The sequence below is a fragment of the Vipera berus genome (assembly GCF_964194415.1).
Source record: "Vipera berus genome assembly, chromosome: 6".
Taxonomy (NCBI): domain Eukaryota; kingdom Metazoa; phylum Chordata; class Lepidosauria; order Squamata; family Viperidae; genus Vipera; species Vipera berus.
Genome location: NC_138208.1, coordinates 2640186 through 2661762, shown reverse-complemented (window position 1 = coordinate 2661762; position 21577 = coordinate 2640186). Strand labels below are relative to the sequence as shown.

General features: G+C 44.0%; 1 protein-coding gene across 3 annotated transcripts in view; it reads left to right on the top strand.

The window, feature by feature from the left end:
* Positions 1 to 11142, top strand: part of PRMT8 (protein arginine methyltransferase 8) — a 38127-nt gene extending 26985 nt beyond the window's left edge. The window contains exons 7-10 of one of the 3 annotated variants that reach the window (XM_081331337.1): positions 1133 to 1248; positions 5591 to 5678; positions 7803 to 7924; positions 10059 to 11142. In XM_081331337.1, coding sequence (XP_081187463.1) covers positions 1133 to 1248; positions 5591 to 5678; positions 7803 to 7924; positions 10059 to 10142 — 410 coding nt within the window. In that variant the 3' untranslated portion in view covers positions 10143 to 11142. Of the gene's footprint in view, positions 1 to 1132; positions 1249 to 5527; positions 5679 to 7802; positions 7925 to 10023 lie in introns of all 3 variants that reach the window. The other 2 variants (XM_081331336.1, XM_081331338.1) reach the window with 2 other exon arrangements.
* The last annotated feature ends 10435 nt before the right edge of the window (positions 11143 to 21577 follow it).

The window sequence follows — 21577 nt, the reverse complement described above, 5'->3', positions numbered from 1 at the left end:
AAGCAATTCTCCAAAGCACCTGAAAGCAGGACAAGAAGCCACAGATGGAAACTAACCAAGGAGAGAAGCAACCTAGAACTAAGGATAAATTTCCTGACAGTGAGAACAATTAACCAGTGGAACCACCTGCCTCCAGAAGTTGTGAAGGCTCCAACACTGGAAGTTTTTAAGAAGAGACTGGACAACCACTTGTCTGAAATGGAATAGGGTTTCCTGTATTGGGTAATGGGGGCATGGATTTTGTCTGAACACCAGATAGTACATTTCTTCAGCTTTCTGACCAAGAATCAAAGCTCAAGAATTTTAGTTTGGCCACAAAGATGTTCCGTTCAGAAGCGACAATTTCTTCGGCGCTGCCAGTAATTTACAGGCACGTCATTTCCCTTACGCAGCCATTGGTCATTTGAAAGGGGGAACAACAGCCTTATAGTAGCCTTTTTCTTGTACAACAATTATTGTGCCAAACTACACAATATGCCAGGCAACGCATCGGTCTCGTTTCTCCGTAGGTTGTAACCAGTATATTCGTTTGTAGCCGCATACAAGAAAAATCAGAGTGAATGGCAAAAATTAGGAACCGTTATAGCAGGTGAGGCAGTAAAACGTTAAGCAAAACACAGACCAGTATATTTAAAATGCTCTTTGATCTAGTGGTTATTGCACTAGGGTATCAAGCAGGAGGCTATGAGTTCTAATCCTGCCTAAGCCCTGAAAATCCAGCTCCCTCTCTCTCTCAGCCCAACTCGCCTCACAGGGTTGTTTTTTATGAGGAAACTAAAAGGAGAAAAGTGTGTTGGATATTTTCGCTGCCTTGAGTTACCTGTAAAAACAATAAAGGTGGATACAAATAAATAAATAAAAAAAAATCATCATTATTAGTATTGTTAGTAATTGAAACCAGCTCACTCTTAAATTTAACCGACTAAAGGACAATTGCCTCAACCTTGGCAACTTTTAAATCTGTGCATTGTAAACATGTGGACCTCGACTCCCAGAATTCCTGGCGGGCTGGGGGATTCTGGGAGTTGAAGTCCTCACGTTTGAAAGTTGCTAAGGTGGAGAAATGATGCGGCAGGCGCTTACTTGCATGAATGAAAAGATTCCCTTCAGTTTCGCTTTTTTGCCTTGACAGGGTGGGAGAACGTCTACGGCTTCGACATGACTTGCATCCGGGACGTAGCCATGAAGGAGCCCCTGGTGGACATTGTTGACCCAAAGCAAGTGGTGACCAATGCTTGTTTAATCAAGGTTTGGTGCTTTTCAAAATATAAACTTTTAACACGAGATCTTTCTGCAAGGCTGTAATATTTTTATTTTTAATTTTTTTTTAAAAAAACCACCTCCTTCTTTTGTCTTTGCATGTTGCTGCTACATTGTAGATGCTGATTTTTTTTAACCTTCATTTGCGCTTCTGTAACTGTCTGGTTAAAGGGACGCGATGACTCAGTGGGTTAGGACGCTGAGCTTGCTGATCAGAAGGTCGGCAGTTTGGCGGGTCGAATCCCGAGTGCCGTGTAACAGAGTGAGCGCCTGTTACTTGTCCCAGCTCCTGCCAACCTAGCAGTTCGAAAGCACGTAAAAATGCAAGCAGAAAAATAGGGACCACTCTGGTGGGAAGGTAACAGCGCTCCGTGCGCCTTTGGCGTCTAGTCATGCCGGCCACATGACCACGGAGACGTCCTTGGACAAGCGCTGGCTCTTCGGCTTTGAAACGGAGATGAGCACCGGCCCCTAGAGTCGGAAACAACTAGCACGCATGTGCGGGGGAAACTTTACCTTTAACTGTCTGGTTTTGGCACAGCCACCAAAACAGGACAGGTACAGACTTCAATGGGTAGTTAGGACTGTAGAAAAAAAACAGTTGCAAGCAGCCTGCCTTCCATTGAGGATCTATACATTGCACAAACCAGAACAGAGGACAGAGAAAATATCTATGGACTCCTCGCATCCTGGATATAAACCGTTCCAACGTCTCCCTTTCGGATGCTGCTGTAGGGCATTGCGTGCCAAACTAGCTAGACACAGAGACAGTTTTTTCCTTTGTGCCGTCACTCTGCTGAACACCTCATTCCCACATCACTGTCTTATGCTTAAGGACACCTAATCAAGTAGTAGGAAGTGTATTGGTGTATTCTTCTCATCTTTCCTATTACCTTCTACTATTGATATCTTATGATTTATCAGTTTGTTCTTTGTACCTTAAGATTTATGATTGCATCCTATGATTTAGGATTTAGGATTTATCACTTTGCTGTTTGTATGTAGACTGAGAGCTTATGCACCGGAGACAAATTCCTTGTGTGTCCAATCACACTTGGCCAATAAATATTTCTATTCTATTCTATTCTATTCTATTCTATTCTATTCTATTCTATTCTATTCTATTCTATTCTATTCTATTCTATTCTATTCTATTCTATTCTATTCTATTCTATTCTATTCTATTCCATATTTTCTATTCTATTCTACATTCCTATATTCTATTCTATTCTATTCTATTCTATTCTATTCTATTCTATTCTATTCTATTCTATTCTATTCTATTCTATTCTATTCTATTCTATTCTATTCTATTCTATTCTATTCTATTCTATTCTATTCTATTCTTCATTCCTCTATTCTATTCTATTCTATTCTATTCTATTCTATTCTATTCTATTCTATTCTATTCTATTCTATTCTATTCTATTCTGTATTTCTATTCTATTCTATTCTATTCTATTCTATTCTATTCTATTCTATTCTATTCTATTCTATTCTATTCTATTCTATTCTATTCTATTCTATTCTATTCTATTATTCTATTCTGTATTTCTATTCTATTCTGTATTTCTATTCTATTCTATTCTATTCTATTCTATTCTATTCTATTCTATTCTATTCTATTCTGTATTTCTATTCTATTCTGTATTTCTATTCTATTCTATTCTATTCTATTCTATTCTATTCTATTCTATTCTATTCTATTCTATATTCTGTATTTCTATTCTATTCTATTCTTATTTTATCTATTCTATTCTATATTTCTATTCTATTCTATACTCTGTATTTCTATTCTATTCTATTCTATTCTATTCTATTCTATTCTATTCTATTCTATTCTATTCTATTCTATTCTATTCTATTCTATTCTATTCTATTCTGTATTTCTATCCTATCCTATGCTATCCTATGCTATCCTATGCTATCCTGTTCTATCCTGTTCTATTCTGTTCTATTCTATTCTATTCTATTCTATTCTATTCTATTCTATTCTATTCTATTCTATTCTATTCTATTCTATTCTATTCTATTCTATTCTATTCTATTCTATTCTATTCTATTCTATTCTATTCTATTCTATTCTATTCTATTCCTACTCTAGTCTAGTCTAGTCTTCTTTGGACCAAAGCTGGAAGGGACATTGAAGGTCTTCTAGTCCAACCTCCCTCTCAAGAAGGAGATTCTATACCACTTCAGACCAGTGACTGTCCAGTCTCTTTTTAAAAACTTCCAGTGATGCAGCACCCACAGCTTCTGAAGGCAAGCCGTTCCACTGATTGATTGTTCTCACTGTCAGGAAATTTCTCTTTAGTTCTAGGTTGGTTCTCTCCTTGACTAGTTTCCATCCGTTGCTTCTTCTCCTGCCTTCAGGCGCTTTGGAGAATAGCTTGACTGCCTCTTCTTTGGGGCAACCCCTGAGATATTGGAACACTGCTATCCTGTCTCCCCTCATCCTTCTCTTCATCATACTAGACCTACCCAATTCCAGCAACCGTTCCTTATGTGTTTTAGCCTCCAATCCCCTGATCATCTTTGTTGCTCTTCTCTGTACTCTTTCCAGAGTCTCGACATCTTTTTTACATCGTGGCGGCCAAAACTGGATGCCGTATCCCAGGTGTGGCCTTACCAAGGCGTCATAAAGGGTATATGCTGCCTAGTACCTTTGGGGAACCCCAAACACCATAGAGATAAGACTTATGGGTGGCAACTTTTTGAGGCTCATCAATCCTTGAGCCAAAATGTACATTGTGGTTCTTGCGTACTTCTGTCTGAACAGGAAGAGAAAATTTTTTTTCCTTAACTGTTTAAGCCTATAGATCCTTTTTGATTAAGAAAGCTGCCTTTGGAACTTCTCCCGTTGAAAGCCTGCTGTTCCCATTCAATCCCCCTTCCAAGAATTCTAACGTTGGCAGGCCAAGTTAACTAAATATTTAAGAAACAGAAATTTGCCAGCAGTGAAAAGAAAAAAAAAAGAGGAGGTGAGAACAGCAGCTGAGTGCTGGCAGCACTAAGGAAACACTAGACGCTGTGCTGCAAAAATCCCCACCATGCAGAAAAAAAAGGAATTCCAATAACGCTTAGATAACAGTTTTGAATGAATGAGGGATGCGTGTCAGATTATTTAGGTTATTTCCCATAGTAAAGCTCAGCTAGAATTTGGATCAACTGTACAATGTTCTGTTTTATACCCATAGCCTGTTGAGACAAAACCAACGCAAAATCTGTCGAGTAGCTAAAAGGTTGTTATTTAAATCCGATGCCTTGGAAGTCTAAACTTTTTAATTTTCCAAGATGCAAATCAGTTCTTTGTTTTGGACATTTCACTGTAGAAATGCAGCTAATTCCCCACTCACCCCTTTCTCAATTCAAAGTGACAATGAAGTTAATATTCTATTCTCTCTCTCTCTCTCTCTCTCTCTCTCATCTATCTGTCCATCCGTCCATTATCTATCTATCTATCTATCTATCTATCTATCTATCTATCTATCTATCTATCTATCTATCTATCTATCTATCTTGATAAAGTAGATCACAACCTACTACTTGATAAGATAGAAAAATGTGGGTTAGACAGCATCACCACCAGATGGATTCGTAGCTGGCTGACAGGCCGTACTCAGCGTGTGGTCCTCAATGGAACCGCATCTACATGGAGGGAAGTGTGTAGTAGGGCGCCCCAGGGCTCTGTTCTGGGCCCAGTGCTCTTCAACATCTTCATCAACAATTAGGACGAGGGGATAGATGGGGAACTCATCAAATTTGCAGACAGGGGGCTAGAGGCTAAAACATATAAGGAATGGTTGTTGGAATTGGGTGTGTCTAGTTTAATGAAAAGAAGGACTGGGGGTGACAGGATAGCAGTCTTCCAGTATCTCAGGGGCTGCCCCAAAGAAGAGGGAGTCAAGCTATTCTCCAAAGCCCCTGAAGGCAAGATGAGAAACAACGGATGGAAACTCATCAAGGAGAGAAGCAGCCTGGAACTAAGGAGAAACTTCCTGACAGTGAGGACAATTAACCAGTGGAACTACCTGCCTCCAGAAGTGGTGAATGCTCCCAACACTGGAAGTTTTTAAGAAGAGGCTGGACAGCCATTTGTCTGAAATGGTGTAGGGTCTCCTGCCTGAGCAGGGGTTGGACTAGATGACCTTCAAGGTCCCTTCCAATTTTATATTATTATTATTATTATTATTATTATTATTATTATTATTATAAAAATTGGGGGTAACTAAGTTAAAACACTTCTTCATCTCTCCGGTCAATGCAGGACGTGGATCTTTACACCGTAAAGCCAGAAGATCTGACCTTTACCTCTGGGTTTTGCCTCCAGATTCAACGCAACGACTACATCCATGCCTTGGTCACCTATTTTAATATAGAATTTACGAAGTGCCATAAGAAAATTGGGTTTTCTACAGGTAAATTATTTCCTTTTTTTTTAACTTGTAAGGATGACGATTTCCACACACCAACCCTTTGCTTTAATTCATTTCTAGTAACCTAAATGTTCAGTTCTCTGGAAAGCCAAAGGGAAATGAAAATTGAAATTTGCTGTGAGGTCTCTTAGGTTTCAGCCTTGCCTTGCGGTAGACATTGAGTTATGGGGAGCTATAAACTGGCATTGTCGGTTGCTTTGGGAACGAAACGGGGCTGCTGGCTCCGATCTGGCCTCTAACAAGGCAGGAGGAAATGATGCTCAGCAATTGAAACCTAAAAGCGATGGCTTTATTCGCGTGGAAAAAAAATTGCTGCGTGTGTAGCTCCAGAATTATTATTTTAACCGCATCGTGTTTCCCCCCCCCCACTTTTATTGCCCTGGGTGCTATCTGGGCGAATGGAGGGGGAATGTCCCGTCAAAGACATTCTAACAATTTGGTCCCAGTTGCAAGCGTATAACTGCAATCAGGCAGTAGTGCAAGAAGTAGAGTCAAGCTATTCTCCAAAGCACCTGAAAGCAGGACAAGAAGCAACGGATGGAAACTAACCAAGGAGAGAAGCAACCTGGAACTAAGGAGAAACTTCCTGACAGTTAGAACAACTAACCAGTGGAACAACCTGCCTCCAGAAGCTGTGAATGCTCCAACACTGGAAGTTTTTAAGAAGAGACTGGACAGCCATTTGCCTGAAATGGTATAAGGTTTCCTGCCTGAGCAGGGGGTTGGACTAGATGACCTCCAAGGTCCCTTCCAGCTTTATTATTATTATTAAGCTTTATTTATTTTATTATTATTATTTTTCATTCTACGGGTGTCTTCTTCTCTAAATCTGCTGCCCTGGACCTCCATTGGGTCTGCAGCTCAGGAGGGGAAGCCCTAAGGTGTTTCTCCCCACCTTTTGGTCTCCAGTGTGCTGTGCTGTGCCCCCTTGGCTGTTTCTTACAATGCTCCCTACGTCAACCAAAATGGGGTGCTTGAAATCCAAAGAACAGCCTCAAGCCAGCCTCCTTTTTCTTTTTCCACAAAGTTAACAGAATAACAGAGTTGGAAGGGAGATTGGGGGTCTTCGAGTCCAACTTTGGAGGTCTTCTGTCTAGTCCAACCATTCCAGACAAATGGTTGTCCGGCCTCTTCTTATAAATTTCCAGTGTCGGAGCATTCCCAACTCTTGAAGGCAATTTCCGTTCCACTGGCTGATGGTTCTGTCAGGAAGTTTCTCCTTAATTCCACGTTGCTTCCCTTCTTGATTAGTTTCCATCCATTGTTTCTTGCCTTGCCTTCTGGTGCTTTGGCGGATAAATTGACCCCCTCTTTTTTTTGCGGCAGCCCCTCAAATACTGGAAGACTGCTACCATGTCCCCCCTCGTCCTTCTTTTCTCTAGATTGGCCATTCCCAAATCCTTCCTATGTTTTAGTCTCCAGGTTTTTAATCATCTTAGTTGCTCTTCTCTGCTCTTCCCCCCCCCCCAAAGTCTCAATATCTTTTTTGTATTGTGATGACCTAATACTGGATGCAGTATTCCAGGTCTGGTCTTCGCAAGGCCTTGTAAGGCGATAGTAACATTTCCTGGCCTTGGGACTTGAGATCCACTCACTACGGCGGCTCCATCCCGCCTGTCCCGCCTGTCCATCCTGGGTGGTTATTCAGCTTTCCCAAAAGCCCGCTTACCCTTCCCTAACTTAACAGCTGCAGCGATTCGCTTAAGAACTGTGGCGAGGAAGGTCATAAAATGGGGGCAAAGCTCATGTAATACAAACCACTGTTTGCTGCATTTACTCCTGGGTTACCTCAGCGCGATAAGACTTGTGCATGCTCTGGCAGAACGGTCGCTAAATGAATCGTTGTAAGCGGCATCTGTGAAGCCCGTATTTGAATTCTGTGACTTTATTCTTAGATACACCACGGAACCCGTTGCTTCGTTCTTTTTGTCTGCAGATATAGATCGATATGTACCAGGGAAGTATTTTGAGAACTTGGATTTCAGAGAACGCATGATTTAGATGCAGGCAACAGATTCTAAAACCCATTAGGGGATCGTATCAGCTGGCTATTAAAATCTTGCGGTTGCAAAGCTTTGTACATTTTTGTTGTGTTTTTTTTTGTAGCTCCAGACGCGCCTTACACTCACTGGAAGCAAACGGTTTTCTACCTGGAGGAATATCTAACCGTCCGAAGAGGGGAAGAAATCTATGGGACCATATCCATGAAACCAAATGAAAAAAACGAGGTAAGTTAGGTTGGAAAATAGGAATGTTGGCATCCAGGTGGGGACCTGGGGTTTTACAGGCATTTGGTCAGACAAGTTAGTGGATAAAATCACAGCCTGATCTTAAAAAAGAATCTCATATGATAGCTACAAGCTTAGGAATTGATTTCTATCCTGCCTTTATTATTATTTTTTCTAAATTAAGCCAAGGTGGTGAACATATCCAAGACATCTTCCTACTCTTATTTTGCCTGCAATGGCAACGCTGTGAGGTAAGTTGGGCTGAAAGAGAATGGCTGGCCCAAGATCACCCAGTTGGCTTTCATGGCTAAGGCAGGACTAGAACTCACCATCTCCTGGCGATTGTCCAAAGTCTCCCAGCTGACTTTCATGGTTAATGTGGACTAGAACTCACAGTCTCCCACTTAGTAGGCTGATGCCTTAACCATTAGACCAAACTGGCTGGGAGAAATCTACAGAAGACTTTTATGACTGATGAAGTCAACTTCAAGGAAACATCTGGGGAAATACCTACCTTTATCTTATATGTGGGACGTATAAGTTTCTCACGTTCACAGGTAGTCCTTGACATATGACCATTCCATCATTCAAAGTTACAATGGTGCTAAATGAATGACAGCTACGTCCAGTGCTTGGAGTACTGGCTATCTCAGCACCTCCTGGTCACACAACTGCAAATTGGGCACTTGGCAGCCAACTCACACTTACGACCAGTTGCAGCTCCCTACAATCACGTGGTCTCCATTTGTAACCTTCCCCAGAAAATATGGAATAGAATATAGAGTAGAGTAGAGTAGAGTAGAGTAGAGTAGAGTAGAGTAGAGTAGAATAGAATAGAATAGAATAGAATAGAATAGAATAGAATAGAATAGAAGAATAGAATAGAATAGAATAGAATAGAATAGAATAGAATAGAATAGAATAGAATAGAATAGAATAGAATAATGAAGAATGGAATAGAATAGAATATGAATAGAAATATAGAATAGAATAGAATAGAATAGAATAGAATAGAATAGAATAGAATAGAATAGAATAGAATAGAATATAGGACAGGACAGGACAGAGGATACGATAGGATAGGATAGGATAGGATAGGATAGAATAGAATAGAATAGAAATATAGAATAGAAGAATAGAATAGAACAGAACAGAATAGAATAGAACAGAATGGAATAGAATAGAATATGAATAGAATAGAATAAAATAGAATAATGAAGAATAGAATAGAATAGAATAAAGAACTTTATCGTCACTTTGAATGTACCCTAATTAGCATACATTAAAATGAAAATTTGTTGCATTCAGCTCTCAAAGGCTCACCACCTCTCATATACACTACCAGTGCTTTTTTTGTAAAAGAAAAAGGTGCTGGAACTCACACATGTCATACAACCCGCCTTGCCCTACCCTACAAGGTTCCATCCAAAAAAGGTGCCGGAACTCCGTTCTGAGCGTTCTATGAGGAAAAAGCCCTGTACACTACATAAATATAACAATCAATCAATCAATCAATCAATCAATAAGCAAGCAAGCAAGCATATACCCACATATATTATATGACACAGAGAGACAACACAGTCTAGTTCGGGTTATGTAGACATGTGCATGGCAAGAAGAGCCATTCTTGCGAGTTTGCCAGACAGATGGCGTAGGGAACAAGGCTATTACAGAACTGGTTAGTCCTGCTATAAATACTTCGAAACCTCCTCCCAGAGGGGAGAAACAGAAACAGACCATAAAGTGGGTGTGTGGGGTCACTAACAATGCTTTGAGCTCTAAGCAGATAGCACTTATAAGCGTGAATCTAGCTTCCTCATTGACTTTGCTTGTCAGAAAGCTGCAAAAGGGGATCACATGACACCCTCCCCTCCCCCGGGATGCTGCGACCGTCATAAATGTGAACCAGTTGCCGAGCATCTGAATGTAAATCACGTGACCGTAGGGAAGCTGCAACGGCCATGGGTGCAAAAAAGGGTCATAATTCACTTTTTCCAGCGCCGTTGTAACTTCGAACGGTCATTAAATGAACGGTTGTTAAGTCGAGCACCTACCAAATGTGCGCTATTAACCACCCACCTTCTCTTGTCCACAACTAGTAAGCAACAGGATCTGAATTCTACATTCTTTACAGCGCGATCTGGATTTTACAGTTGACTTGGATTTTAAAGGGCAGCTTTGCGAAGCCTCCGTCTCTAATGACTATAAGATGCGCTAACAACCTGCTGTCTGCGCAACAACGAAAGACGTGGGGTTCTGGGCCTGACGTCGTCACAGTATGTGAGCTTTTTCAGTGGCAAAACCGTCGCTCCTCGGAGGTTTTCCGGATCTGGAATTTGCTCATCTACACGCTCTGCCGTGACTGAGCTTACCTTAAAGGACTGTATACGTACCACTTGCTACAGGCTGGTGTCGTGTCGAATTTGTATCCCAACACATTCAAGGGGGAACCAAATTGAGAAAACAGGCGCCGTCTTGCTCCGTTTTACGATGTCTTTTTTTTTTCGTTTTTCGTTTCGTTTTAAAACAAAACCCCTGCATATACAACTAATATTAACGTGTTATATTTTTGCAAGCTTTTTCATTGCTCTTTTATACAGCCCTTGGGGGTGCCGCGTTCCAAAATTTGTCTTGGGAAACGGCCTCCTCTTCTGCATCCTACAGATAGTCCTCGGTTTACGGCCGCAGTTGAAGCCAAGAACTTCTGTGGCTAAGCGAGACATTTGCAAAGTCCCCTTTTTTCCCCCCAGTGGCGTTGTAACTTTGAACGGTCACGAAGTGAACTGTCGAAAGTCGAGGACTACCTCTATTCAGTTGTGTCCCTCGATGGAAGTGCCAAAGCAGAGGTGTTGAGTTTCATTATTTTGTGGTATAAGAGACGGTGTACCCCTCCCCCACCCCCGGAAAAGTAAGCTTAGCATACTTTTAAATAAAAATTTTTACACCCCCTCCTGAAAACAAGACAAAACAAAAAAAGAGGAAGATTCTCCGCAGGTCCAGTGTGACTTGAAGTTGTTGGTCTCTGACATCACACAACGGATCCCACTCTTCTCTCTGGCCAATCCCAGGGTCGCCAGTCTGCTTCGGAACAAGTAGTTAAGGGGAAGATGCCAACAGAAAAATAAAATTATGAAGCCCTCGGTGGTCCCTGAACTTGGTTGTTGGCTTTCCGACATTCGGTTACCTGACCAGGTAACGCCTTCAGCGCTAGAGAATAAAGTTTCGTCTTGCAATAGCTGTCTGGTTTTAAACTAGAAGTGTCTGGGAATTTGGTGGGTTTCTCTCCTTTACACCCCTTCGAAACAGACCAGACTGCAAGCCTCAGAACATTTTTTTTTGGCACGCTGGCTGAGGAATTCTGGGAGTTGAAATCCAGAAGTCATAAAAGGGCCAAGTTTGAAGACCCCCTGACATAAGGCTTCCTGAGATCCAAGCTGCCATTCTTTGGGTCAAATTGCTCTTTCTACAAGGACTGGGTGCGAGGGGGGTGGTGGGGCTCTGAGGACTTTCAATTCCAGGGAGGGAGGTGATATTCCATACGCAGAGACGCTCAACTCCCAAACAGCCTTCCGTGGCACTTTCCCTTTCCACGTTGGTCATTCTTGCTGGAGGAACAGAGATGGGGCAGCCCAGTGGGCTTCGGACCCTTCCTTGCCACCCTGACCAGCTCCAAACTTTGCAATCAACGGAGCTTTGAGTCTACAGTAGTGGCCAAAATTGTGGAAGCCTTTTGGTAAAAGTGTACAGTATTCTATTCTATTCCATTTTCTATATTCTATTCTATCCCATATTCTATTCTATTCTGTCTGTCCTATTCCATTCTATTCTATTCCATTCCATTTTCTATATTCTATTCTATTCTATTCTATTCTATTTCATTCCATTTTCTATATTCTATTCTATCCCGTATTCTATTCTATTCCATTTTCTATATTCTATTCTATTCCATTTTCTATAGTCTATTCTATTCTATTCTATTCTATTCTATTCTATTCTATTCTATTCTATTCTATTCTATTCTATTCTATTCACTCTACTCTACTCTATAGTAGTGGCCAAAATTGGGGAAACCTTTTGGGAAAAGTGTACAGTAGAAATGCCACCTTTGGTTAAGTTTCCACCCATTTCCTCCTAATTTCTTTGTAACTGTAGCCTCCTTCACTTAATAATACTATTTGACATCGCTTTCTGGGCGACCAGTCGACCCTTTACACCGTTACTTTAATTTTATTGCGTTTTACAAGCTCACTAAATGAAAGAACACAAAAAAACCCAACCGACTTGATAGCGACCACATAACACACTGACAAGCGTCCTCCTCTCAGCTTCAAATACACATCAATAACCGGATCCTACTGTGATCTGATTGGCTCATTGCCAAAACAAGAAGACGCCCGATTGGCTCTCTAAACACTTGCGCTCATTGGCTACCATCGGAGGAAGGAAAGCTACCCGATCTCAACCTGAGCAAGTTGTGCTTCGTTTTTTTCCTGGTTATTGGGCTATAACTTTTCATAGAATCTAGCACAGGCAATTGAAGAAACTTTGTTGCATGACGTTCTTGACTAAATTATCTTTCCATTGATATAGAAGTTGACGGGACTGCTCCAAAAAAGAAAAGAAAGTGGCATTATCGGCCATGAAACCTCAAAAATATACTTTTCCCAAAAGGTTTCCACAATTTTGGCCACTACTCCTGCCTTGGCAGCTTGATCCCGCCCCTCTCTGCCTGGCCGCCCCGCCCCGCCCTCTCTCTAGCTGCCCCGCCCCTCTTTCTGGCTGCCCCGCCCCTCTCTGCCTGGCCGCCCCGCCTACACTCTACCTGCCCCGCCCCTTTCTGGCCGCCCCGCCCCCTCTGTGTCTGGCCGCCCCGCCTACACTCTAGCTGCCCCGCCCCTCTCTGCCTGGCCGCCCCGCCCATCCTCTAGCTGCCCCGCCCCTCTCTCTCTCTCTCTCTCTCTCTCTCTCTAGCTGCCCCGCCCCTCTCTGCCTGGCCGCCCCGCCCATCCTCTAGCTGCCCCGCCCCTCTCTCTCTCTAGCTGCCCCGCCCCTCTTTGTCTGGCCATCCCACCTCTCTCTCTCTCTCTCTCTCTCTCTCTCTCTCTCTCTCAATCTCTCTCGCCGCCCCGCCCCTATCTCCCTGGCCGCCCCGCCTCCTCTGTCTGGCCGCCCCACCCCTCTCCCTGGATGCCACGCCCCTTTCCTCCCTCTCTTCCTCCCTCCCCTCTCTCTCTAACCGCTCCGTCCCTCTCTCTCCCCGGCCGCCCCGCCCCTCTCCCCGCCATTGGCCGCCCCGCCCACGTGACCGCAGCACGCTGCCCGGCGCGAAATTCAAACCGAGACGCCGAGCCGCATCGCTCGCTCGCTCACTCGCTCGCTCGCCCCGGCCAGGTCGGCCTCGCCGCGCAGCCCGTTGGAGGGGCGGCCGGTAAGAGGCTCCGCGCAGGCAGGCGGGCAGGCAAGGAAGGGAGGAAGGGGGATTTGCTGGCCGCGCTGCGTTCGGAGCCCGGCAGGCCGGGAGGGATGCTCTGTGCCCGGGGGAAGCCGGGTTGAGCCCTGGTGGGACCCCCGGAGCCGGGCAGGGTCGGTTCCCCGGCGGGGCTGACGGCGGGAGCGGCGCTCTCTTTTGCAGGGTCTCCTTCTGCCTCCCCATGAGGATCCCCCGGGCCGTCCAGCATGAAGAGCCGGGCTCGCCAGCCGCTGATCCTGAAGAAGAGGAAGCCGCCGTCGCTCCCGGCCAGCCCCGCCGAGGTGGACGAAGCCAGGAGCCGAGCTGGCCGGCTCAAGCAGGAGCAAAGGGTCGCCCGCCAGCTCCGAGGCGCGCCGGCCTCTCCCGGCCAGGTGGGCGCAGGTGACCGCTCGGCCCCGGTCCACCCACCCGGGGTGGCCGCCCCTGCGCCCGCCAAAGCCCCCCGCCTGCCGGAGAGGCCCGCCCCGGAGCAGTCTCCCGGCGGGGACCCAGGCAGGGCGACTCTGCGCAGCCCGGACAGCGGCTCTCTCTGCCTGGGCCCCGGGACGGAGAGAGGCGAAGAGGAGAGCCTGGCCGCAAGGCGGGGGGGGCCAAAAGAGGAAGAACAGCTGTCTGGCATCTGGCCCTGGAGCCCCGCAGAGTCGGACTTTTTGGCCTTGCAGTCTTTGGGAAGCCGAGAAGAGGAAGGGCCCAGTATGTATTTATTTACTGACTTATTTGGAGGATTTATATTGCCCCTTACTCACCCGGGGGTGACTCGAGGGGGCTGGCACACGGATATAAAAACACCACCAGACGAAAGAAGGAAAAATAATAAAATAATCACACACACACACACACACACACACCACAGGAGTGACAAGACACACATTCATACCAGCCATTTAACGGGCTCCGTTCTGCTCTGGGGTCCCCAGACCCGCCGGCAGAACCACGTCTTCAGCGCCTCGGGGGTTGGTTTAATTCTCGAAGGGATGATGTTCCAGAGAGAGGGATCCACCACGGGGAAGGCCCTTTTTCTGGGTCCCACCAGATCCCCTTCTCCTTCGATATTTATTTGTTTATTTATTTGTTTGGAAATTTTATATTGCCCCTGACTCGCCCATGCTGCGTGGATATAAAAACACCATACGAAAAAAGACAAAATAATAATAAAATAATCACACGCACACATGAGGGACAACACACACATTCATGCCAGCCATTTAATGGGCTGTTCTGGGTTCCTCCAGACCCGCACGCAGAACCATGTCTTCAGCGCCTTGGGGACCGGTTTAATTCTCGCAGGGATGATGTTCCAGAGAGAGGAAAGACCCTTTTTCTGGCTCCTGCCAGATGCCTCTCCTTACGGGACAGGACCCCAACATTCCTGGCCTCCCCGCTTTAGTGGGTCGGGTAGATGTGACCGCAAGAGACGGTCCCTCAGATGTAGACCTTTTCAGGGTGGGGTGTTTGTATGATGGGCTATGAGGATCCTGAGGTGCTTTGGGGGGAATAGAGAAGTCGGGGCTTAAAAAACTGAAGCTCTTTAATCATCACTCTTGGCAGTGACCGAAGTTAATGACGGCACTGCAACAATTGACTTATGACTGTTTTTCACACTTATACGACCGACCGCTGAAACGTCCCTTCGGTCGTGTGATCGAAATTCAGGCATTTGGCAAGCTCCATATTTATGACGGTTGCGGCGTCCTGGGAAGCCACGTGATCCCCTTTTGGGACCCTCCGACAAGCAAAGTCAACGGGGAAGCCAGATTCCCTTAACCGGGTTACTAATTTTAACAACTGCAGGGATCCACTGAAGGACAGGGGCAAGAAAGCTTGCAAAATGGGGTAAAATCTATTTAAGAGCAGTCTTAAATTTGGGGCTCAGATTGTGGTGGTGAGACTTGCCTGGATAAAACGTTGTGGTGACCGGAATGAAATTGCTTTTCCAAAAATTGACATCTAACGGGAAAAAAATTGGGAAGTTACTCGGTGCTGGGAGATGATGGACAGAGGGATTGGACTTAAATTTAGTTACTCCAGTTTCGCTTTTGATACGACCTGCCTTCTTCCGTCTAAAGACCAAGTAGGTTTTCTAAAAAGCTGTATAACATTTGCATCTGTTCTTCGGAATATTTCATAACTTTCCTGTAACACTGGCATCTGTCCGTTAATGTGGGATTTTAGTTACAGCAGTGGCCAAAATTGTGGAAACCTTTTGGGAAAAGTGTACAGTTAGAAATGCCGCCTTTGGTTAAGTTTCCACCCGTTTTTCTTCTAATTTCTTTATAACTGTAGCCTCGTTCAGTTAATAATACTATTTTACATCACTTTCTGGGCGACCAGTCAACTCTTTGCAACATTACTTTTAATTTTATTACGTTTTACAAGCTCACTAAATGAAAGAAAAAAACCCCCAACCAACTTGAAAGCGATCATATAACACACTGACAAATGTCCTCCTCTCAGCTTCAATACATGACATCCATAACCGGATCCTACTGTGATCTGATTGGCTCATTGCCCAAACAAGATGACACCTGATTGGCTCTCTAAACACTCGTGCTCATTGGCTACAGTCAGATGAAGGAAAGCTACCCGATCTCAACCTGAGCAAGTTGTGCTTCATTTTTTTCTGGTTATTTGGCTATAACTTTTCACAGAATACGGTACAGAGAATTGAACAAACTCGGTTGCATTACATTCTTGATTAAATTATCTTTCCATTGATATATAATTTTATGGTACTACTCCCCCCCAAAAGTGGTGTTATTGGCCATCAAACCTGAACTATATGCTTTTCCCAAAAGGTTTCCACAATTTTGGCCACTATTGTAGTTTTATCCAGTGATGCATTATTATTTATGTCTCAATAGGAAATCAAACTACATGTCATCGTTGGTCATTTTAGTGGTGCGATTCTCAGAGGTTATACAGCATTCAGTAAGCCCATCTCTGCTGTGCTGGAAGGTTTAGAAATAATAACGTAATTATCTCACAAAAGTCTGACTTCAAAGAGTTAATGCGATCATATATCGTGGAAAAACGCTCTCATTTTGCGATAGTAGGACTGAACGCAGCGAAAAAATCTCATTGTGCACGGTACAAAACTGCACAGGCTGCAAAAGCGTTGTTATTTTTCAACTCTGGAAGAAATAGTAGAGTCTCTTCATTCATTATAGCCTACTTTTATGTAAAGTCTGCTTAAATAGAAAAAATCCCCTAGGAAACGCCATTTGCTTTATTTAAACTACCAAATGACTGAACAATTAATCACGGGAAGAGCTTGCCTCCAGAGGTTGTAGCTGCTCCAGCATGGAGGTTTTTAACAAAAGATTGGGAAACCATTTGTCCAGAATCTCCTGCCTGAGCAGGGGGTTGGACTAGAAGACCTCCAAGGTCCCGTCCAACTCTTGTTATTCTGTATACTGTTTTTATGTTTTTCATTTCTGGTAAGGGATCTAAAGATTTATGCTATTCTTGCTTGCTTGCTTGTTGTTTTTTTTGTATTTATTTATTTATTTATTTATTTATTTATTTATTTATTTATTTATTTATTTATTTATTTATGGGATTTATATCCCGCCCTATCTCCCGAAGGACTCAGGGCGGCTAACAACAAAACATTTTTTTTTGCTATTTGGTTTTGCTATTGGACTGTATCTCTTTGGCATTTCCTTCAACATGAAGGAGGCACCTTTGTTCTAAGAAACACTCACGAGATTTTGCTGGGCTCCGGTAAAAGAAAAAGTGATGGTGGTGGTTGGGAGATGATGAGCGCATCCGTGTGATGGGGAAAGCTCTGTCAGGTTTTGTTAATGTGTGACAAGCCTTTGTCCGAACGCTAGAAGTTCTGCTTGAGCAAGGGGGGGGGGGTTGGACTAGAAGACCTCCAGGTTCCCTTCCCACCTTGTTATTCTGTGCTTTGTCTTTGAAGGAGAGTGAGAAAATAAGGAAGACAATGAGGGTGAGCCGATCAGGGTTATAGGCAGTCCTCGGCTTAACGGCCACGGCTCTGAGCCCAACATTTCTCTTGCTAAGTGCGACATTTTAAAAGTGAGTTTTGTCTCCTTCCTTGCCAGAGTTGTTAAGCGAATCACTGCAGGTGCTAAGTCAGTAAGCCGGTCGTTAAGGGAATCTGGCTTCCCCATTGACTTTGCTCGTCAGAAAGTTGCAAAAGGGGATCACGTCACGCAAACACACACACACACACACACACTCCGGGATGCTGCAACGGTCGTAAATACACGCCAGTTTCCAAGCATCTGAATTTTGATCACATGACCCCCGGAGGATGCTGCATGGGTGGTAAATGAAAAATGGCCGTAAGTTCCTATTTTTCTGTGCCATCTTAATTTCAAATGGTCAATAAATGAATGGCTGTAAGTCAAGGACTCTCTGTGATGGGTTTGGGTTAATACGAGTGACCGTTCTCTGAAAAATCAATCCGGGGCAGCAAAAAGGGGTTTTGAAATAACTTGGAGAAAGTGCTTGCTGCTTCTCTGCAAAAGATGCTTGCTTCTGCTATTCAGCTCAGCCGCTTGAGAGCTCATAGCAGCATCCAGGGGTCCCCAACCTGTGGGTTGTGGCCCAATACCGGGCCGTGGCCTGCTGGCCACCGGGCCACGGGACAGGCCCTCCAGTGTGTGTGTGTGTGTGTGTGCGCACGCACACCCACACACTCAGCCATTTGCACCAGGGCGAAAACGGCACCACGTGGTGAAAACAGGGCAGGGCTACTGTCACACGGGCGCTAGCCCCATCCCGTTTGCATCACACACATGCTTGCGGCCCAGTGTGCACGCACGCGCACGTCAAATGCTTCCCCCTCTCAACCAAGAAAAGTGGGGGACCTCCGCTCTAACCAGGTGTGTCCATACTTTGTCTTCTGTAACCTGGGTATTCTCGTGCAACGAATGTGAATTGCGTGTTATATTCTTCGCCAGGAATTCTGTTTGGGGAAAAAAAACAACAACGTGCTTGAGTCTCACTCAACTGAGGGTGGCACCTATGGAACCACCAACCTCTGGGTTGAGTTTTGACAATTGCTACCGCGTGGTTGATTCTATTTTCACGAGGCGTTTTATAAGTTAGAGTTGTTTGTTAAAGGTTGGCTTGTGTTCTCCCCAAAAGCTTAAAATGCAGTTTGGGAAAATTACCTATACGTTCCTTGGATGATTTTAGGATTTCAATAAACTCTTTTTAAGGTAAAGGTTCCCCCGCACATGCGTGCAAGTCGTTTCCGACTCTAGGGGCTGGTGCTCATCTCCGTTTCAAAGCCGAAGAGCCAGCGCTTGTCCGAGGACGTCTCCGTGGTCATGTGGCCGGCGTGACTAGACGCCAAAGGCGCACGGAACGCTGTTCCCTTCCCACCGTAGTGGTCCCTATTTTTCTACTTGCATTTTTACGTGCTTTCGAACTGCTAGGTTGGCAGAAGCTGGGACGAGTAACAGGCGCTCGCTCTGTTACGCGGCACTCGGGATTCGACCCGCCAAACTGCGACCTTCTGATTGACAAGCTTAGCGTCCTAACCCACTGAGCCACCGCGTCCCTTAACTCTTTTTATGATATAATTAAAGTTAAATGGAATATTTCCTGAGCATGCAGGTGAGTGGTGGAAAAAAGCTTCTTTCTGCACATTGGAAAGGCTGGGCCAAACGAGATAAATCCATATCTGAGGGGTCCTTGTTGCTCTCTGAACTTGGTTGCTTTCTTGCAGCTGTTTCATTACCCAACTGCGTAACTTCCTTCATCAACACATCATCATACACTGATGATGTTATCTAGTTGGGTAATGAAATGTCTGCAAGAAAACAACCAAGCTCAGAGAACACAGATAGTCTTCTACTTACAACCATTCATTTAGTGACTATGCGAAGTTACAACGGGACTGAAAAAAGTGACCTAGGACCATTTTTCACAACGTCCACAACGGGTGTAAGTTGCGGCACCCCCATTTTCACGTGATCCAAATTCAGACTGGGCTTGACAACTGCCTCATATTTATGACGGTCGCAGTGTCCCGGGGTGGGTCGCGGGATCCCCTTTTGCAACCTTCTGACAAGCAAAAAGTCAAGAGTCAAACTGAATTCACTTAACAACCTGGTTACAAACTTAACAAGTGGGGCAAGAAATGTTGTCAACTGGGGCAAGATTCGCTTAAGAAATGTCTCGCTTAGCAGCGGAACTTTGAGACTCAATTGTGGTTGTGAGTCAAGGACCTTCATTTTAACCCTGAGCTACAAATATTCTTTATGGAAACTCAACCTCTTGGGGTTCTTCAAGGGTCCGGTCCTCTCAACTCCATCGTGAATCCCTATGGTGGGAAGAGAAGTCTTCATCATGGTCCAATCCAAGCTGGGAATAATCAACATGAAGGGCTGCTTGAGAAAGAAGGTTGCAGTTTATCGAAGAGGAGAGCCAGACAGAAAGATGGCTCTGGGGAAAAAAAAGTGAGCACATGTAGTAGGGAGTGGGTTTTTATACCCTCTGGAGCCTTTTGTCTGGAGTTGCTTCCTGTTCCTGTTTTTGTATTTCCTGTGTCATGTACTTTGACCTGAGTCTGAGCGTGCCTCTTTGGCATCGGTGGGTTAATCCTATTATGTCCTGTCTTAGAGTTTGGGTAGGGTATGTAGGTTTTCAGGGTCTTTGTTTTCCTAATCTCTTCAGCTTCTAGCTGGAAGACTCCAACCTTCCTGAATGGATTATTACATCTGCATTTCTAAAAGCTGGCCTTTGCCTTGGGGGCGCTGATGTCTGGGGGCTGGTTTCTGTCTTTTTTTTAAAAGATCTTCTCCATTATTCCTTTGGGAAAAATATATTCTGCCTTTTTAATATTCCCCCAAATATTTCTTTCTCTGGATTCTTCCCACACTATCGTAATGGTAGCCAAGCTCTCTCTGCCGAAAGGCTAAAATTTCAAGCTCCTTCTTCGAAGGATCTACAGATGCAATGTAAAAACTCAGTTTATATCCACCTAAGGCAGCGAGGAGTCGGTCAATTCTGGCTTGAGCAGCAGCCTGACCAACATCCAATGGCTGGGCAAGATGTCCTCCAGTGCGCTGAGTTCCTGCAGCATGAAGGACATGGAGAAGGAGAACCAGACCCCAAAACAGAAGACAATTAAGGTAAGCAGAAGGCCAAAGAGCCGTGTGTGTGTGTGTGTGTGTGTACGTATTGTTGAAGGAAAAGTCTTCATCGTGGTTCAGTCCAAGCCAGGAATAAACAATATGTCGACTGCTTTAGAAGGAAGCTTGCAGTTTATTGAAGAGGAGAGCTAGAAGTATCTCGCCTACAAGAATGGAGGTTTCATGGGACATACAAGTCCTCCGACTTACAACCGTTCATTTCGCGAACGGTTTCTAAGTTCAGAAGCTCAGAGTACACGGATAATCCTTGACTCACCACCGTTCATGTAGGGACGTTCAAAGTGACAACGGCACCGGGCCGGGGGGGGGGGGGGGAGAAAGTGACTTAGGACCATTTTCCCACACTTACGACCGTTGCAGCTAACTTAAAAACGACAGCGATTCACTTCAATGGTTGCGACAAGGAAGGTCGTAAAATGGGGCAAAATTCACTTGACCAATGTTTTGCTTAGCAACGTAAATTTTGGTGGTTGTAAGTGAAAGAGTGCGTGCACATGACCCTATATCAGGGGTCTTCAAACTCGGCCCTTTGATGACTTGTGGACTTCAACTCCCAGAATTCCTCAGCCAGGCACTGAAGTCCACAAGTCATAAAAGGGCCAAGTTTGAAGACCCCTCTCAGAATTTATTGATTTTAGAAATACATATTTTTAAATAATAAGTATCTATGTTAAGGGGAATTTAAAACAATGTATTAGAATGTATTGATTTTAGAAATATTTTTTTTAAAATAATAAGTATGTTAAGGGGAAGTTAAAAACAATGTATTAGAATGTATTGATTTTAGAAATATTTCTTTAAAATAATAAGTATCTATGTTAAGAGGAAGTTAAAAAAGATGTATTAGAATTTATTGATTTTACAGTTTTTTTTAAAAAAAAATAAAAGGTATCTGTTAAGTGGAAGTTAAAAATGATGTATTAGAATTTATTGATTTTAGAATTTTTTTTTTTAAAAAAATAAGTATCTGTGTTAAGAGGAAGTTAAACAGGATGTATTATAATTTATCGATATTAGAAATATTTTTTAAAAAGTAATGCATATCTATGT